Below are 17,393 nucleotides of genomic sequence, written 5' to 3'. Positions count from 1 at the left end.
GATAACAGGGCAGTTAGAAGAGCACAGGAAGGCGCAGTGCGCATCAGAGGAGCTTTGAAAACCAGTTTCATGACTGGCCAGGCTACGGTGTGAAAGTTCTGTTTTTCTCCTTGTTGAAAACCCCCGCCCCTTGGTTCACTCTACTTCCCTGTAAGCTAACCACCCTCCCCTCCTCCCTTCGATCACCGCTTGCGGAGGCAATGAAGTCATTGTTGCTTCACATTCATGCATTCTTTATTAATTCATCACACAAATAGGGGGATAACTGCCAAGGTAGCCCGGGAGGGGTGGTGGAGGAGAGAAGCACTGCGAGGGATGGTGGAGGAGGGAAGGACAAGGCCATACAACACTTCAAAAGTTTAAAACTTAAAAACTTATTGAATGCCAGCCTTCTGTTGCTTGGGCAATCCTCTGGGGTGGAGTGCCTGGGTGACCAGAGGCCCCCCCACTGTGTTCTTGGGCGTCTGAGTGAGGAGGCTGTGGAACTTGGGGAGGAGGACGGTTGGTTACACAGGGGCTGTAGTGGCGGTCTGTGCTTCTGTTGCCTTTCCTGCAGCTCAACCATATGTTGGAGCATATGAGTTTGATCCTCCAGCAGCCTCAGCATTGAATCCTGCCTCCTCTCATCATGCTGCCTCCACCTTTCAGCTTCAGCCCTCTCTTCAGCCCGCCACTTAGAATCATAGAATCATAGAATATCAGGGTTGGAAGGGACCCCAGAAGGTCATCTAGTCCAACCCCCTGCTCAAAGCAGGACCAATTCCCAGTTAAATCATCCCAGCCAGGGCTTTGTCAAGCCTGACCTTAAAAACCTCTAAGGAAGGAGATTCTACCATCTCCCTAGGTAACGCATTCCAGTGTTTCACCACCCTCTTAGTGAAAAAGTTTTTCCTAATATCCAATCTAAACCTCCCCCACTGCAACTTGAGACCATTACTCCTCGTTCTGTCATCTGCTACCATTGAGAACAGTCTAGAGCCATCCTCTTTGGAACCCCCTTTCAGGTAGTTGAAAGCAGCTATCAAATCCCCCCTCATTCTTCTCTTCTGCAGGCTAAACAATCCCAGCTCCCTCAGCCTCTCCTCATAACTCATGTGTTCCAGTCCCCTAATCATTTTTGTTGCCCTTCGCTGGACTCTCTCCAATTTATCCACATCCTTCTTGTAGTGTGGGGCCCAAAACTGGACACAGTACTCCAGATGAGGCCTCACCAATGTCGAATAGAGGGGAACGATCACGTCCCTCGATCTGCTCGCTATGCCCCTACTTATACATCCCAAAATGCCATTGGCCTTCTTGGCAACAAGGGCACACTGCTGACTCATATCCAGCTTCTCGTCCACTGTCACCCCTAGGTCCTTTTCCGCAGAACTGCTGCCTAGCCATTCGGTCCCTAGTCTGTAGCTGTGCATTGGGTTCTTCCGTCCTAAGTGCAGGACCCTGCACTTATCCTTATTGAACCTCATCAGATTCCTTTTGGCCCAATCTTCCAATTGGTCTAGGTCCTTCTGTATCCTATCCCTCCCCTCCAGCGTATCTACCACTCCTCCCAGTTTAGTATCATCCGCAAATTTGCTGAGAGTGCAATCCACACCATCCTCCAGATCATTTATGAAGATATTGAATAAAACCGGCCCCAGGACCGACCCTTGGGGCACTCCACTTGATACCGGCTGCCAACTAGACATGGAGCCATTGATCACTACCCGTTGAGCCCGACAATCTAGCCAGCTTTCTACCCACCTTATAGTGCATTCATCCAGCCCATACGTCCTTAACTTGCTGACAAGAATACTATGGGAGACCGTGTCAAAAGCTTTGCTAAAGTCAAGAAACAATACATCCACTGCTTTCCCTTCATCCACAGAACCAGTAATCTCATCATAAAAGGCGATTAGATTAGTCAGGCATGACCTTCCCTTGGTGAATCCATGCTGGCTGTTCCTGATCACTTTCCTCTCATGCAAGTGCTTCAGGATTGATGAGTGCAGAGCTCATCAGCTTCAGGATTGATGAGTGCAAAGCTCATCAGCAGAGGAGACCATGAAGAGCTCATCAGCAGAGGGTGACCATGATGAAGTCCCAGAATCGCAAAAGAGCTCCAGCATGGACTGAATGGGAGGTACGGGATCTGATCGCTGTATGGGGAGAGGAATCTGTGCTATCAGAACTCCGTTCCAGTTTTCGAAATGCCAAAACATTTGTCAAAATCTCCCAGGGCATGAAGGACAGAGGCCATAACAGGGACCCGAAGCAGTGCCGCGTGAAACTTAAGAAGCTGAGGCAAGCCTACCAGAAAACCAGAGAGGCAAACGGCCACTCTGGGTCACAGCCCAAAACATGCTGCTTCTATGATGAGCTGCATGCCATTTTAGGGGGTTCAGCCACCACTACCCCAACCGTGTTGTTTGACTCCTTCAATGGAGATGGAGGCAACATGGAAGCAGGTTTTGGGGACGAGGAAGATGATGATGAAGTTGTAAATAGCTCACAGCAAGCAAGTGGAGAAACCGGTTTTCCAGACAGCCAGGAACTGTTTCTCACAGTGGACCTGGAGCCAGTACCCCCCGAACCCACCCAAGGCTGCCTCTCGGACCCGCCAGGTGGAGAAAGGACCTCTGGTGAGTGTACCTTTTAAAATACTATACATGGTTTAAAAGCAAGCATGTTTAATGATTAATTTGCCCTGGCATTTGCGGCTCTCCTGGATGTACTCCCAAAGCCTTTGCAAAAGGTTACTGGGGAGGGCAGCCTTATTCCTTCCACCATGGTAGGACACTTTACCACACCAGGCCAGTAGCACGTACTCGGGAATCATTGTAGAACAAAGCATTGCGGTGTATGTTTGCTGGCATTCAAACAACATCCGTTCTTTATCTCTCTGTGTTATCCTCAGGAGAGTGATATCATTCATGGTCACCTGGTTGAAATAGGGTGCTTTTCTTAAGAACACATTCAGAGGTGCCCATTCCTGCTGGGCTGTTTGCCTGTGGCTGAACAGAAATGTTCCCCGCTGTTCGCCTCGGGGAGGGAGGAAGGGTGAGGGGCTAGCCACACAGTGGAGGGAGGCAAAATGCGACCTTGGAATGAAAGCACATGTGCTATTTATCTAATGTTAACAGCAAGGTTTACCGTGAAAGAGTGTACCCATTGTTCTATAAAATGTGTCTTTTTAAATACCACTGTCCCTTTTTTTTTTCTCCACCAGCTGCATGTGTTTCAAGGGTATGGTTGAGCTGCAGGAAAGGCAGCAGGAGCACAGACCGCCGCTCAGCCCCTGTGTAACCAACTGCCCTCCTCCCTAAGTTCCATAGCCTCCTCACGCAGACGCCCAAGAACGCGGTGGGGGGGCCTCCGGTCACCCAGCCACTCCACCCCAGAGGATTGCCCAAGCAACAGAAGGCTGGCATTCAATAAGTTTTAAAGTTTTAAACTTTTAAAATGCTGTATGGCCTTGTCCTCCCCTCCTCCACCACCTCTCGCAGTGCTTCTCTCCTCCACCACCCCTCCCGGGCTACCTTGGCAGTTATCCCCCTATTTGTGTGATGAATTAATAAAGAATACATGAATGTGAAGCAACAATGACTTTATTGCCTCCGCAAGCGGTGATCGAAGGGAGGAGGGGAGGGTGGAAAGCTTATAGGGAAGTAGAGTGAACCAAGGGGTGGGGGTTTTAATCAAGGAGAAACAAACAAAACTTTCACACCGTAGCCTGGCCAGTCATGAAACTGGTTTTCAAAGCTTCTCTGATGCGCACCGCGCCCTCCTGTGCTCTTCTAACCACTCTGGTGTCTGGCTGTGCGTAACAGCGGCCAGGCAATTTGCCTCAACCTCCCACCCCGCCATAAACATCTCCCCCTTATTCTCACAGATATTGTGGAGCACACAGCAAGCAGTAATAACAGTGGGAATATTGGTTTTGCTGAGGTCTAACCAAGTCAGTAAACTGCGCCAGCACGCTTTTAAACGTCCAAATGCACATTCTACCACCATTCTGCACTTGCTTAGCCTGTAGTTGAGTAGCTCCTGACTGACTGTCCTAGGTGCCTCTGTATGGCTTCATGAGCCAGGGCATTAAGGGGTAGGCTGGGTCCCCAAGGATAACTATAGGCATTTCAACATCCCCAAAGGTTATTTTCTGGTCCGGGAAGAAAGTACCTTCCTGCAGCTTTTGAAACAGACCAGAGTTCCTGAAGATGCGAGCATCATGTACCTTTCCTGGCCATCCCACTTTGATGTTGGTGAAATGTCCCTTGTGATCCATCAGTGCTTGCAGCACTATTGAAAAGTATCCCTTGCAGTTTATGTACTCGCCGGCTTGGTGCCAAGATTGGGATATGGGTTCCGTCTATGGCCCCACCACAGTTAGGGAATCCCATTGCAGGAAAGCCATCCACTAGGACCTGCACATTTCCCAGGGATGTCAGCAGATCTTTGATTGCATTGGCTACTTGCATCACAGTAGCCCCCACAGTAGATTTGCCCATTCCAAATTGATTTCTGACTGACCGGTAGCTGTCTGGCGTTGCAAGCTTCCACAGGGCTATTGCCACTCGCTTCTCAACTGTGAGGGCTGCTCTCGTCTTGGTATTCATGCGCTTCAGGGCAGGGGAAAGCAAGTCACAAAGTTCCGTGAAAGTGCCCTTACACATACGAAAGTTTCGCAGCCCCTGGGAATCATCCCAGACCCACAATACTATGCGGTCCCATCAGTCTGTGCTTGTTTCCCAGGCCCAGAATCGGTGTTCCACCGCATGAACCTGCCCCATTAGCACCAGGATGCCTCCATTGCCAGGGTCCATGCTTTGAGAGAAGTCTGTGTCCGTGTCCTCATCACTTTCGTCACCGCGCTGACGTCGCCTACTCTCCCGGTTTCGCTTTGCCAGGTTCTGGTGCTGCATATACTGCTGGATAATGCGCGTGGTGTTTAATGTGCTCCTAAATGCCAAAGTGATCTGAGCAGGCTCCATGCTTGCCATGGTATGGCGTCTGCACGGAAAAAAGGCGTGGAACGATTGTCTGCTGTTGCTCCGATGGAGGGAGGGGTGACTGACGACATGGCTTACAGGGTTGGCTTACAGGGAATTAAAATCAACAAAGGGGGTGGCTTTACATCAAGGAGAAAGAAAAACAACTGTCACACAGAATGGCCCCCTGAAGGATTGAACTCAAACCCCTGGGTTTAGCAGGCCAATGCTCAACCCACTGAGCTGTCCCTCCTTCTGGTATTTCAGGCAGGACTTCACGGAGAGAGGGAGGGTGGGGGGAGCAAATGAATACAAAACAAATCTGGTGTATTTCTTATTTTGATCCACTCCATCTATGTTTTGCATCTTTGGCTGTCAGCAGACGGCGCAGAAGGACTTCTAGCCATCGTCATCTCCTGCCTGCCCGGCAGAAGATGGTACAATAGGACTGCTAGCCACATCTCCTGCCTGCTCACTATAAGATGGTACAATAGGACTGCCTGCAGGACTAAAGAGAACGACCTGGTCGAGTCACTCCTAATTTAGTCCCTGCACCCATATCTGCTCAGGCGCTTCTGACTGACCTTACCGAGGCGGCCAGTACTTCAGATACGATGACTATGGTTATCAGGCCTATTGCACCGTCTGCTGCCACAAGGCAATGGGTTGCTGCTGCTGTGTAGCAATGCAGTACCGCGTCTGCCAGCACCCAGGAGACATACGGTGACAATGAGCTGAGCGGGCTCCATGCTTGCCATGGTATGGCGTCTGCACAGGTAACTCAGGGAAAAAAGGCGCAAAACAATTGTCTGCCCTTGCTCTCATGGAGGGAGGGAGGGAAGGGGGGGCCTGACGATATGTACCCAGAACCACCCACAACAATGTTTTAGCCCCATCAGGCACTGGGATTTCTACCCAGAATTTAAATGGGCAGCGGAGACTGCGGGAACTGTGACTCCGGAAGTTGACGGTTGCCTCGGTACTGTGGACACACTCCGCCAACTTCATGCACTTAGAGCATTTATGTGGGGACACACACAATCGACTGTATAAAAACGCTTTCTACAAAACTAACTTCTACAAAAATTTGACCTAATTTCGTAGTGTAGACATACCCACAGAGAGATAAAGAACGGATGTTGTTTGAATGCCAGCAAACATACACTGCAGTGCTTTGTTCTGCAATGATTCCCGACTATGTGCTACTGGCCTGGAGTGGTAAAGTGTCCTACCATGGTGGAAGGAATAAGGCTGCCCTCCCCAGTAACCTTTTGCAAAGGCTTTGGGCGTACATCCAGGAGAGCTGCGAATGCCAGGGCAAATTAATCATTAAACATGCTTGCTTTTAAACCATGTATAGTATTTTAAAAGGTACACTCACCAGAGGTCCCTTCTCCACCTGGCGGGTCCGAGAGGCAGCGTTGGGTGGGTTCGGGGGGTACTGGCTCCAGGTCCACGGTGAGAAACAGTTCCTGGCTGTCTGGAAAACCGGTTTCTCCACTTGCTTGCTGTGAGCTATTTACAACTTCATCATCATCTTCCTCATCCCCAAAACCTGCTTCCGTGTTGCCTCCATCTCCATTGAAGGAGTCAAACAACACGGTTGGGGTAGTGGTGGCTGAACCCCCTAAAATGGCATGCAGCTCATCATAGAAGCGGCATGTTTTGGGCTGTGACCTAGAGCGGCCGTTTGCCTCTCTGGTTTTCTGGTAGGCTTGCCTCAGCTTCTTAAGTTTCTTGCGGCACTGCTTTGGGTCCCTGTTATGGCATCTGTCCTTCATGCCCTGGGAGATTTTGACAAATGTTTTGGCATTTCGAAAACTGGAACGGAGTTCTGATAGCACAGATTCCTCTCCCCATACAGCGATCAGATCCTGTACCTCCCGTTCGGTCCATACTGGAGCTCTTTTCCGATTCTGGGACTCCATCATGGTCACCTCTGCTGATGAGCTCTGCACTCACCTGCAGCTTGCCAAGCTGGCCAAACAGGAAATTTGAATTCAAAAGTTCACGGGCCTTTTCCAATCTACCTGGCCAGTGCATCAGAGTTGAGAGTGCTGTCCAGAGCAGTCACAATGGAGCACCCTGGGATAGCTCCCGGAGGCCAATACCGTCAAATTGCATCCACAGTACCCCAAATTCGATCCGGCAATGCCGATTTCAGCGCTAATCCCCTTGTCGGGGGTGGAGTAAGGAAATCAATTTTACAAGCCCTTTAAGTCGAAAAAAAGTCGTGTGGACGGGTGCAGGTTAAATTGATTTAACGCTGCTAAATTTGACCTAAACTCCTAGTGTAGACCAGGGCTCACTGTAAGTAAAGGCATAAAATGTGTTCAGTTGGGCAGATAATTTTCTGATTAAATCTTCCCTGTCATGTACAGGTGTAGAGAGTGCGACAGGCTTATTAACTGGTCTCAGATTCTTCCTAGCCATTTAGCAGTTTGAAAATGCAGTCCATCTTAATTCAACATAGAGAGTCCTCACTGAAACCTAAGTAAAGTGAAAAACAAATAGGTTATCTGGTGGGACAAAAACCAAATGGCTAAAACAGGCAATTATACTAGTTCTGGGAGACGATGTACTAATAACTCCCGAAACATACAGCGCAATTGATAATTATGGGAGCATGTGCACGGGACACAGCCTCATTTGTGTTCAAAGCTTGTTTGTGGATCCTGTGCAGACATATGGATAAAGTAGGTAGGGTGTTTCTTGCCACAAATCAGTAAGCGAATGAGTGGGAAGAGATCAGTGTTTATCCACAAACTGCCTTGGCTTGGGCCATCAGGAGAAGGGAAAGGGAAGAACATGTGAAGGAGGGCACCAGATGGGTGAAAGCACGCTCAGAATAATACAATTGAGGTGGAGGATTGCCATGTGGGGGGTTGGGGGGGTCCTTCCCCTCCCATCCCTAAGCATTCAGGTGTGAGGGTTATTTGCTTTGCTTGATGAAATCATTTATATGATCGTTTAGCAATCTGTGTGCTTCAGTGTATCTGCAGCTCTGAGTGGCTGCAGAGTGCCCTGGGCTATGTGTGAGGGGTGTTCGGGCAGTAAACTGTATCTTTGTATGGTCACATAATGCTCTCTTGACTGTCTCCTTTTTGTTTAATAGCCCTGTAGGTCTGGTGCTGATTCAGCACATCTTGTTAGCTGAGCAGATTAGGGTGAGAGTCTGTTAAGCCTAAATTGTTCTCTTACTTCACGTCACAGGCTACTTTCTGGAGCTGTGGCCTTGAATGCAGAGCTCTGCAGGATAAGGGCCTCAGAGTCTGCACTTGAGAGAGGCTGTTCCGGGGCTGGGCTCTTCCTCCTCTGTGTGACGTACATTCAGGTTCTGAATTTTGGTACACCTGCCCATAAGCAATACTCTTGGAAACAAAACAGGTGCTGTCAGTAACATCTGGAGAGGCTTTTGCCCCCATAATAGCCAATGAGAGTTTGTGCTTACACTGTGTGTGTATTGGGTCTGAAAGTGCTTTACAAATATGGCTTGATGAAATCTCTCCCCTGTAGTAGAGATTTAGGAACAGCCAGACTGAATCAGATTGGGGAGTGGGAACTCCAGGATCTGACCTTGAAGGTCATGTCTTCACTCCAAAGAGATGTGCTTTTACAGTGAGACAGCCGACATGGTGGAGAATCCTGGTGAAGACTGGGCAAGCTGTAGTTTTATCACGGTGAAGCTGATTGAGGTGTACCCAAGGGGGAGTTTAGAGTTCACCTCAATCAGTTATATTGAGGTAAAACGTCAGTTTGTCTTGTCTTGGATTTTCACTGTGTTGGCTATCTTGTAGAACACACCCATTTGTAGTGCAGATATGGCTTGACAGTGCCCAGCACCAGCTGCTGTAGAAGACGGTGTAAAAAACCCCTATAACAGACAATTCTGGAATCACCTGCTCATGGGAAGGGTCTTCCTAACTCCATACAATTCATGGTGGGCTTGTAGACTGAAGCACTGGGGTTTAGAGCCCTTCTGTTTGTATCCTGTCTACAGTATTTGTGAGTATTCTCATTACCCACATGAATGTCAAACCCTTCCTAGGATCCTGGTAAGCTCCTGGGCTCTGATACCATGTGGCAGGGAGTTCATGGGTGAATTCTGTGTTGAGTAAAAGAGAATCTTTCTTTTTGTTAGTATTAAATTTGTTCCCTTTCAATTTCATTGCACCTCCCCTTTCCAAGAGTGCAAAGGTATATAGGAACTTCCCTACCCATTCATTATTTCCTCTCTCTCATGTCTCCTCTCTGCATGAAATCTTTTAACTGTCTCCTCATACTAAAGAGGAGGTGGGTGAGTTCGATATCTTCCATTGTTGTGTACAGTGTTGTAGCCATGTTGATCCTAGGATATTCACGAGTCCTTGTCTCTCTAATATGCTGGGACCAACACAGCTATAACAACTCCTCATGTTGAAGACTTTCTAGATCTCTAATTTTGGTCACCTGTCTCTGAACCCTGCTCTCCTCTATTTCTGCTAAGGTTTTACTGCAATAGGACCACCAAAAGTGAACATAGCATCCATTTATATATTGTGATTATACTATATTCTGTGTTATTTTCTACCCCATGTTTACTAGTCACACATCCTCTTTGTGCATGGAGCAGTTGTTTTCATTGAGCTGTCCTCTGCTGTGTGTATGAGGACATAGAATCATAGAATATCAGGGTTGAACGGGACCTCAGGAGGTCATCTAGTCCAACCCCCTGCTCAAAGCAGGACCAATCCCCAATTAAATCATCCCAGCCAGGGCTTTGTCAAGCCTGACCTTAAAAACTTCTAAGGAAGGAGATTCTACCACCTCCCTAGGTACCGCATTCCAGTGTTTCACCACCCTCCTAGTGAAAAAGTTTTTCCTAATATCCAACCTAAACCTCCCCCACTGCAACTTGAGACCATTACTCCTTGTCCTGTCCTCTTCCACCACTGAGAATAGTCTAGAACCATCCTCTCTGGAACCACCTCTCAGGTAGTTGAAAGCAGCTATCAAATCCCCCCTCATTCTTCTCTTCTGCAGACTAAACAATCCCAGTTCCCTCAGCCTCTCCTCATAAGTCATGTGTTCCAGACCCCTAATCATTTTTGTTGCCCTTCGCTGGACTCTCTCCAATTTATCCACATCCTTGTTGTAGTGTGGGGCTCAAAACTGGACACAGTACTCCAGATGAGGCCTCACCAATGTCGAATAGAGGGGGATGATCACATCCCTCGATCTGCTTGCTATGCCCCTACTTATACATGAAATGATTCCTTTCAGCACACTATGTAAAAATCATTATTCTTATTTTACACTAAGGTAAACTGAGGCACAAAAAGCTTAAGAGACTTGACCATGAGTTTCAGTGGTGATTTTCATCATGCCTCTGTGTGTGAGCCTGATCTTGATATTTCCTTAAGCCTTTTAGTAACACTCTAAATGCAGTGTCCAGGGATTGATTCTTTCCTGGGTTTTTCCTTTTCCATTAATTTAAGTAATCCCCACAGCTTCTAAAGGGTCAGCATTTACCTCCCGCATCACAGGAGTAACCTGTTCCCAGGCAAAGTTCAGATGGAAACCCATGTTCTGCTGACTCGAGAGAGGGCCATTGGGCTACGTTCTTAGAATGGATCAGCGAAGTTTGTAGAGAGCATCTTGCTAATGTCTGTGTTTGTGTCTGCACAGGCTAAGGACAGTGATGATGATGATGAAGTCACCGTTAGCGTGGACCGGGATCGCTTCATGGATGAGTTCTTTGAACAGGTGAGATGTTGGTTCTCTCAGCGAAGCTCAGAGCTGTGCTGCTGGTCAGAACTCTAAGTGGTGCTCTCTCCCTGACCTCCCACTGGACTCTAGCCACAGAATACATGGCACCTGTGTTCTCATCCCTGCCCTCCAGTTGATGTCACAGTCACGTGTGTAGGAATTGCCAGTGGGAACAGAGTCTTTTACTCGTTGACATGAGGTCTGCCAATTCTCAGGCTTCAGCCTATGTTAGCTCCTCCTCGGTCACACCCCAGAGCATGCCCCATAAAGGTTTAGGCATTGATTAGTATCATGCAGTCTTCACAGCAGAGCCAATGTTGTAATGTGCAATTACAAAGCCTATGATGTAATGTGAAATTTGATCCTCCAGGTGCATCCTTCGAAACCAAAGGGACAACTTTAGCAACTGTTGGTAAATTAGAACAGATGTCCCTATGCCAGTGTGGAGGAAAGCCACTGTCTTTTGGGGCAGCAGAAAGCCTCAAACCCTGCAACCTTTCTTGCCTCAGTGCTTTGATTATAGCAGAAAGGCACTAAAACAACCCTGGAAGTCCCTCTGCATGGGACTGGCTGACTTTTTCTGTACATATCTGGCTTACAAATGGAGGTTCTATTCTGGCATGTGGGTGGCTGTGAGCAATGCGTGCAGCTTTTTAGAACACCTTTATCATAGTGTGTTGGGGGGGTGAAGACATCTCTAGGCAGTCTATCAAAAGTTGAATGTAGGATGTAAAACCCCATTGAAAAGTCACTCAGCGAATTGAAGGAAGAGGTATTCTAGATAGGCAGCCCAGAAAAACAGCATAATGCAACCCTGACTGCATTTCCCAAGACATCAGCAAACTTCCTTAAAGTGCAGTGACGGTCACCTTCTCACTCACTACGTCTACTCTCCCAGTGTATCGGCCAAGTGTGTTTTCCTTAATGACTAGAAGGTTAACCCTGTGGATCCAGCAGTTATAGAAGAGCAAGCTGGTCTGCAGTTTGACTTGTGCATCTGGAGCAGAATTATTCAGTGTCCCAGATGGAAAACCATTATTCTTGATGCTAATGCATGAGCTGGGAAGCTTGGAGTCTCTTGGATTCCAAGGGAGTTTTCTGGGCTGGCATGTTGAAATAACATTTTCTAACATGTAAACTGAACAGACGTGACATAGAGTCACTGATGTAATAAACATGTTCCCCTGCCCCCAAACCACACTGCTGCACTTTAGAGAGTCTCTTTTCATGATATAGCCACACTTTTAAGAAGCCAATCAGGTGGTAGCCAGCGAAATTCTCCTGCAGGAAGCAGCCTATGCTGGCCCAGGTCTCCTATGACTGCTTTCAGATGGGGGAGCACTTGTGTTTAACAACCTCTCCCCTTCTCATAGACTCAACTGTCATGAATATGCTGAACAGCTGTGTTCATTTGGGCCATGTCTCCGTAGGTGGAAGAAATTCGAGGGTTCATCGATAAAATTTCTGAGAATGTGGAGGAAGTGAAGAGGAAGCACAGTGCTATTCTTGCATCCCCAAACCCAGATGAGAGTGAGTGAGGCGTTCTCGGCTTTCTGCTCCAGCAGGCTGTGGGGTGTGGGGAACATGTGTACTACCATGACACATCAGGCTTGATCTGCTTTCTTGAGTGGATGGATGGGACATATGCAAAGAATTAGATGCTGGTACAGTGCGACAGTGGTCATGCTGGCTGTGATGTAACCAGCGTGTGGTGTAAACCAGGAGGCTGATGAAGTGCGTGATGACCATGGAGCTGATAGAAGCCATCTGGGGAAGAGAGAGACCGCAGATGGCTGGGCAGCTAGGAAAGGAGATTAGATGGCTTGCTGGGCTCTTTTGGCTGGTAGGAAAGGAGATGAGGAGGAACACTGAGGGCTTCTTAAGGCTAGTGCAGAATGATTCTGTGCCTAAGGCTTGTGGATGCAGTGAGGCTGCAAAGAGCAAATGGCCCTTTTAATCCAGGTGAGTCATTTTCCTGTCCACTCAGCTAGAAAACAAATGTAATTGTCTTGTTATTGCTGCCGAGACCCGGAGCTTGTACTCGTGCCACTTTGGTATCAAAATACTAATTTACAGACACCATTGCCACCTCCAGATTGTGTCATGACTAGGAAACAGCAACGTCCTCCAGCTCTGCAAAGAGAACGAACAGGAGGGTTTAATTGAGAGAACTGGTGATATACTGACTGCTCGCTCCCTGGCAATAGCTCCTGGCCAGACAGGCTGCTAAAGGAGAATAAACTAATGAGACAGGATTCTCAATGAGTTCCCACCACTGTAGGCACAGTCTGAGAAGCGATGCAACCCTTTCTGTGCCTCCAGATTTGCAGTCTGGGTGTGTGGCCACCCTCTGGAGCTGGGTCTCTGAAATGCCTGCTGTGGAGTGTAGAATGCATGGATGGAAGGACCCCTGCTTTATACCATCCATTTTGCTCCCCTTCTGGCTAGATTACAATTTTTATGCGGGGTGGGTGAACCAATCAGGATTAAATAAGAATTGACCTGAACCTTATTCTGAATCGCAACCTAAGCCCTCTTAAAGGTTGCCTGAAGTTCTGTTTCTATCTGGCTATGGTGCCCGTCCCTGTGGTCTCTGAGTTCAAACATTCAAGTATGTCTTTTCTCTCCCCCATCACATGCTGGTCCTTGGCATAAATGAAGGCTCACAGTCCCCTGTGAGGTAGCTAATAGCTATTATCTCCATTTTACAAAGGGGGAAACTGAGACATTGGGAGGTTGAGATATGCCTGAGGTCACAGGAGGAGCTACTGGATTCCCCAATCCCAAATACTAACCACTAGATAAGAGATCGCAGTAAATGCAGAGGATCTGAACTGTCAGATGCCTATCTGATCATCCCTGTTCATGCTGTTGCTCAGTGGACAGGCTTTTACCAGGCAGTTTTTCCGTGCCTGATTTCTGGAACCTGCCCCCATGGGGGATGAGATTTTTCCAGTTCAGATTTCCTAAAACAGTCTGACTTTTTCTTCCCACAGCGAGAGTTTGGGTGAATCAATATGCATGGGGCAGTTATTCAGCACAGCTTGGTGGGACACAGCTGGACCTGCTGCCATGTGCTTCCTACAGGTTGTTCCATATGCTACTAAGGTATAGTAGGCAACAAAGAAAGAAATCCTCCTGTTTCAGAAAGACCCTGTTTAAACTGTATGGTTACAGCCTATGTTGCTCCCCACAGTGCTGCCTGCCACCTTCATTTGGTATCTGATAATAGGAACATAAACCAGTGAAGAGTTTCACTTTCCAAACACATGCTCCTGGAGGTCTCCCTCTGCTGCCCTCCAGCATTGTGAGGAGAGCCCTGGGGATGCTGGAGGACTGAGTCTGGTTCCTTTTGACAGCAATTTAGCATCAGATCCCTTGTCCAGAGGGCTGCGGTGGGGGTGACCGCTAGGGAGAAGGCTGCTTTTCAAATGGTGGTAAGCCTTTGTCTTTGGCAATAGAATAACATTTAGAGGCCAGGTTGCAATTGTTCCTGATTCGTAATCTGTGTTTATGCTCTGGGTACCAATAGGACAGCTCCCCTCCTGTAAAGAGTTCATCCCAAGAGGGGACACAGGGAGGGGAGGATGAGGGAGAGGATGTGAGGGTTAGATGTTTATCGATTGGCTTGCCCCTCCTGTCCCGAACCTCCCTTCTTCCTTCTTTTGCTTACTTCCTCTTCCCTTCCCTCTACACACTCTCTCTTCCTGCTCTGTCCTTTCTCTACACATCTTCCTCTTTTGCCTCCTTTCTGGCTCCTCCATCTACAGTGTCAAGCGCTAGGACACCCAGGCCCTTAATCCCTAATTACATGTGGAACAGCTTCTCAGTCAATGTTCACCAAGCTCTCAGCCTGATAATGCAATTCCTCCATGCCTTTACATTCCTAGAACCACCTCTCACCTTGGCTTCTTTGTCTGTGTTTCCACCATGAGGTCCTGCAGTAATTATTTAAAGGTATCTTTCTGAAAGATCAGCTATGTTTCCACCACAAAGTGTTGGGCTCACTGCAGGACTCCTTGGGTGGTGTTTTCTGGCCAGGGACGTGCAGAAGGTCAGACTAGATTATCAGAATGGCTCCCGTTGACCTTACAGTTTGTGAATCTATTTAACAGGCTGAGAGCTGATAGAAGGTAGGGGCTCATGGGCGGTTTACAGCATCCCAGAGTTGGAGACAGGATTTTGAAAAGTGTCTGAGAAGTTTGAGCCCAGCTCCCATTATCTTTCAATGGGACGTGCTCCTGCTTCCCTCAGTGATTTTTGTAATTCCTGCCCTACATGCCCATTGGGCAGTAAAAGTAGAGCCTGTGTTTTTTCCTCTCACATCAGTGCAGTGATTTAGCATGAGCTGTCTTGTCAGGAGGGCTGCAGTGGAGGTTAATTAGGTGCTGGAAGCCAGGAGCCTTGCAGCAAATTACAGTGAGTTGTTAGTAAAACCTGCTGAACCATGACAGACGCTCACCTAGAAGGGTAAGTGCCAGCTTCAGTCTCAGTAGGCCAAGGCCCAATGAACTCTGCTCCTCTGCATCATTATGACTGGAGGAGCTGTGGATGTTAGCTATGTGCAGGCTGTAGGAGGGGAATGACCAGGACAGTCAAAATGTTCAATCACCCTGATATCTGCTGGGAGAGCAGTACAGAAGTGCACAGACAATCCAGGAAGTTTTTGGAAAGCGTAGGGGACAATTTCCTGGTGCAAGTGCTGGAGGAACCAACTAGGGGCAGAGCTCTTCTCGACCTGCTGCTCACAAACCGGGAAGAATTAGTAGGGGAAGCAAAAGTGGAGGGGAACATGGGAGGCAGTGACCATGAGATGGTCGAGTTCAGGATCCTGACACAAGGAAGAAAGGAGAGCAGCAGAATGCGGACCCTGGACTTCAGAAAAACAGACTTTGAGTCCCTCAGGGAACTGATGGGCAAGATCCCCTGGGAGAATAACATGGGGGGAAAGGAGTGCAGGAGAGCTGGCAGTATTTTAAAGAATCCTTATTGAGGTTACAGGAACAAACCATCCTGATGTGTAGAAAGAATATTAATACGGAAGGCAACCAGCTTGGCTTCACAGTGAAATCCTTGCTGATCTTGAACACAAAAAAGAAGCTTACAAGAAGTGGAAGACTGGACAAATGACCAGGGAGGAGTATAAAAATATTGCTCAGGCATGCAGCAGTGAAATCAAGAAGGCCAAATCGCACTTGGAGTTGCAGCTAGAAAGAGATGTTAAGAGTAACAAGAAGGGTTTCTTCGGGTATGTTAGCAGCAAGAAGAAAGCCAAGGAAAGAGTAGGCCCCTTACTGAATGAGGGAGGCAACCTAGGGACAGAGGATGTGGAAAAAGCTAATGTACTCAATGCTTTTTTTGCCTCTGTCTTCACGAACAAGGTCATCTCCCAGACTACTGCACTGGACAACACAGAATGGGGAGGAGGTGACCAGCCCTCTGTGGAGAAAGAAGTGGTTTGGGATTATTTAGAAAAGCTGGACTAACACAAGTCCATGGGGCTGGATGCGCTGCATTCAAGAGTACTAAGGGAGTTGGCGGATGTGATTTCAAAGCCATTGGCCATTATCTTTGAAAACTCTCGGCAATCGGGGGAGGTCCCAGAAGACTGGACAAAGGCTAATGTAGTGCTCATCTTTAAAAGAGGGAAGGAGGAGGATCTGGGGAACTAAAGGCCAGTCAGCCTCACCTCAATCCCTGGAAAAATCATGGAGCAGATCTTCAAGGAATCAATTCTGAAGCACTTAGAGGAGAGGAAAGTGATCAGGAACAGTCAGCATGGATTCACCAAAGGCAAGTCATGCCTGACTAATCTAATTGCCTTCTATAACGAGATAATTGACTCTGTGGATGAGGAGAGAGCAGTGGTCATGTTATTCCTTGACTTTAGCAAAGCTTTTGACACTGTCTCCCACAGTATTCTTGCCAGCAAGTTAAAGTAGTATGGGCTGGATGAATGGACTATAAAGTGGATAGAAAGCTGGCTAGATCGTCGAGCTCAACGGGTAGTGATCAATGGCTCCATGTATAGTTGGCAGCTGGTATCAAGCGGAGTGCCCTAAGGGTCGGTCCTGGGGCCGGTTTTGTTCAATATCTTCATTAATGATCTGGAGGATGGTGTGGACTGCACCCTCAGCAAGTTTGCAGATGACACTAAATTGGGAGGAGTGGTAGAGGATTGGGCCAAAAGAAATCTGATGAGGTTCAACAAGGACAAGTGCAGAGTCCTGCACTTAGGAAAGAAGAATCCCATGGACCGCTACAGACTAGGGACCGAATGGCTCGGCAGCAGTTCGGCAGAAAAGGACCTAGGGGTTACAGTGGACGAGAAGCTGGATATGAGTCAGCAGTGTGCCCTTGTTGCCAAGAAGGCCAATGGCATTTTGGGATGTATACGTAGGGGCATTGCCAGCAGATTGAGGGACGTGATCGTTCCCCTCTATTCGACATTGGTGAGGCCTCATCTGGAGTACTGTGTCCAGTTTTGGGCCCCACACTACAAGAAGGATGTGGAAAAATTGGAAAGCGTCCAGCGGAGGGCAACAAAAATGATTAGGGGTCTGGAACACATGACTTATGAGGAGAGGCTGAAGGAACTGGGATTGTTTAGTCTACGGAAGAGAAGAATGAGGGGGGATTTGATAGCTGCTTTCAACTACCTGAAAGGGGGTTCCAAAG

General features: G+C 48.0%; 1 protein-coding gene across 9 annotated transcripts in view; it reads left to right on the top strand.

The window, feature by feature from the left end:
* The window catches only part of STX1A (syntaxin 1A), a 337,512-nt gene that overhangs the window by 53,342 nt on the left and 266,777 nt on the right, over positions 1–17,393 (top strand). For 7 of the 9 annotated variants that reach the window (XM_084651118.1, XM_084651122.1, XM_084651123.1 and 4 more), the window contains exons 2-3: positions 10,635–10,712; positions 12,146–12,245. In XM_084651118.1, the coding sequence (XP_084507244.1) occupies positions 10,635–10,712; positions 12,146–12,245 (178 nt within the window). Of the gene's footprint in view, positions 1–10,634; positions 10,713–12,145; positions 12,246–13,711; positions 13,824–17,393 lie in introns of those variants that run through there. The other 2 variants (XM_084651124.1, XM_084651121.1) reach the window with 2 other exon arrangements.

Source organism: Lepidochelys olivacea (assembly GCF_965140295.1).
Source record: "Lepidochelys olivacea isolate rLepOli2 genome assembly, chromosome: 17".
Classification (NCBI taxonomy): domain Eukaryota; kingdom Metazoa; phylum Chordata; order Testudines; family Cheloniidae; genus Lepidochelys; species Lepidochelys olivacea.
This window is presented reverse-complemented; position numbering and strand designations above follow the sequence as displayed.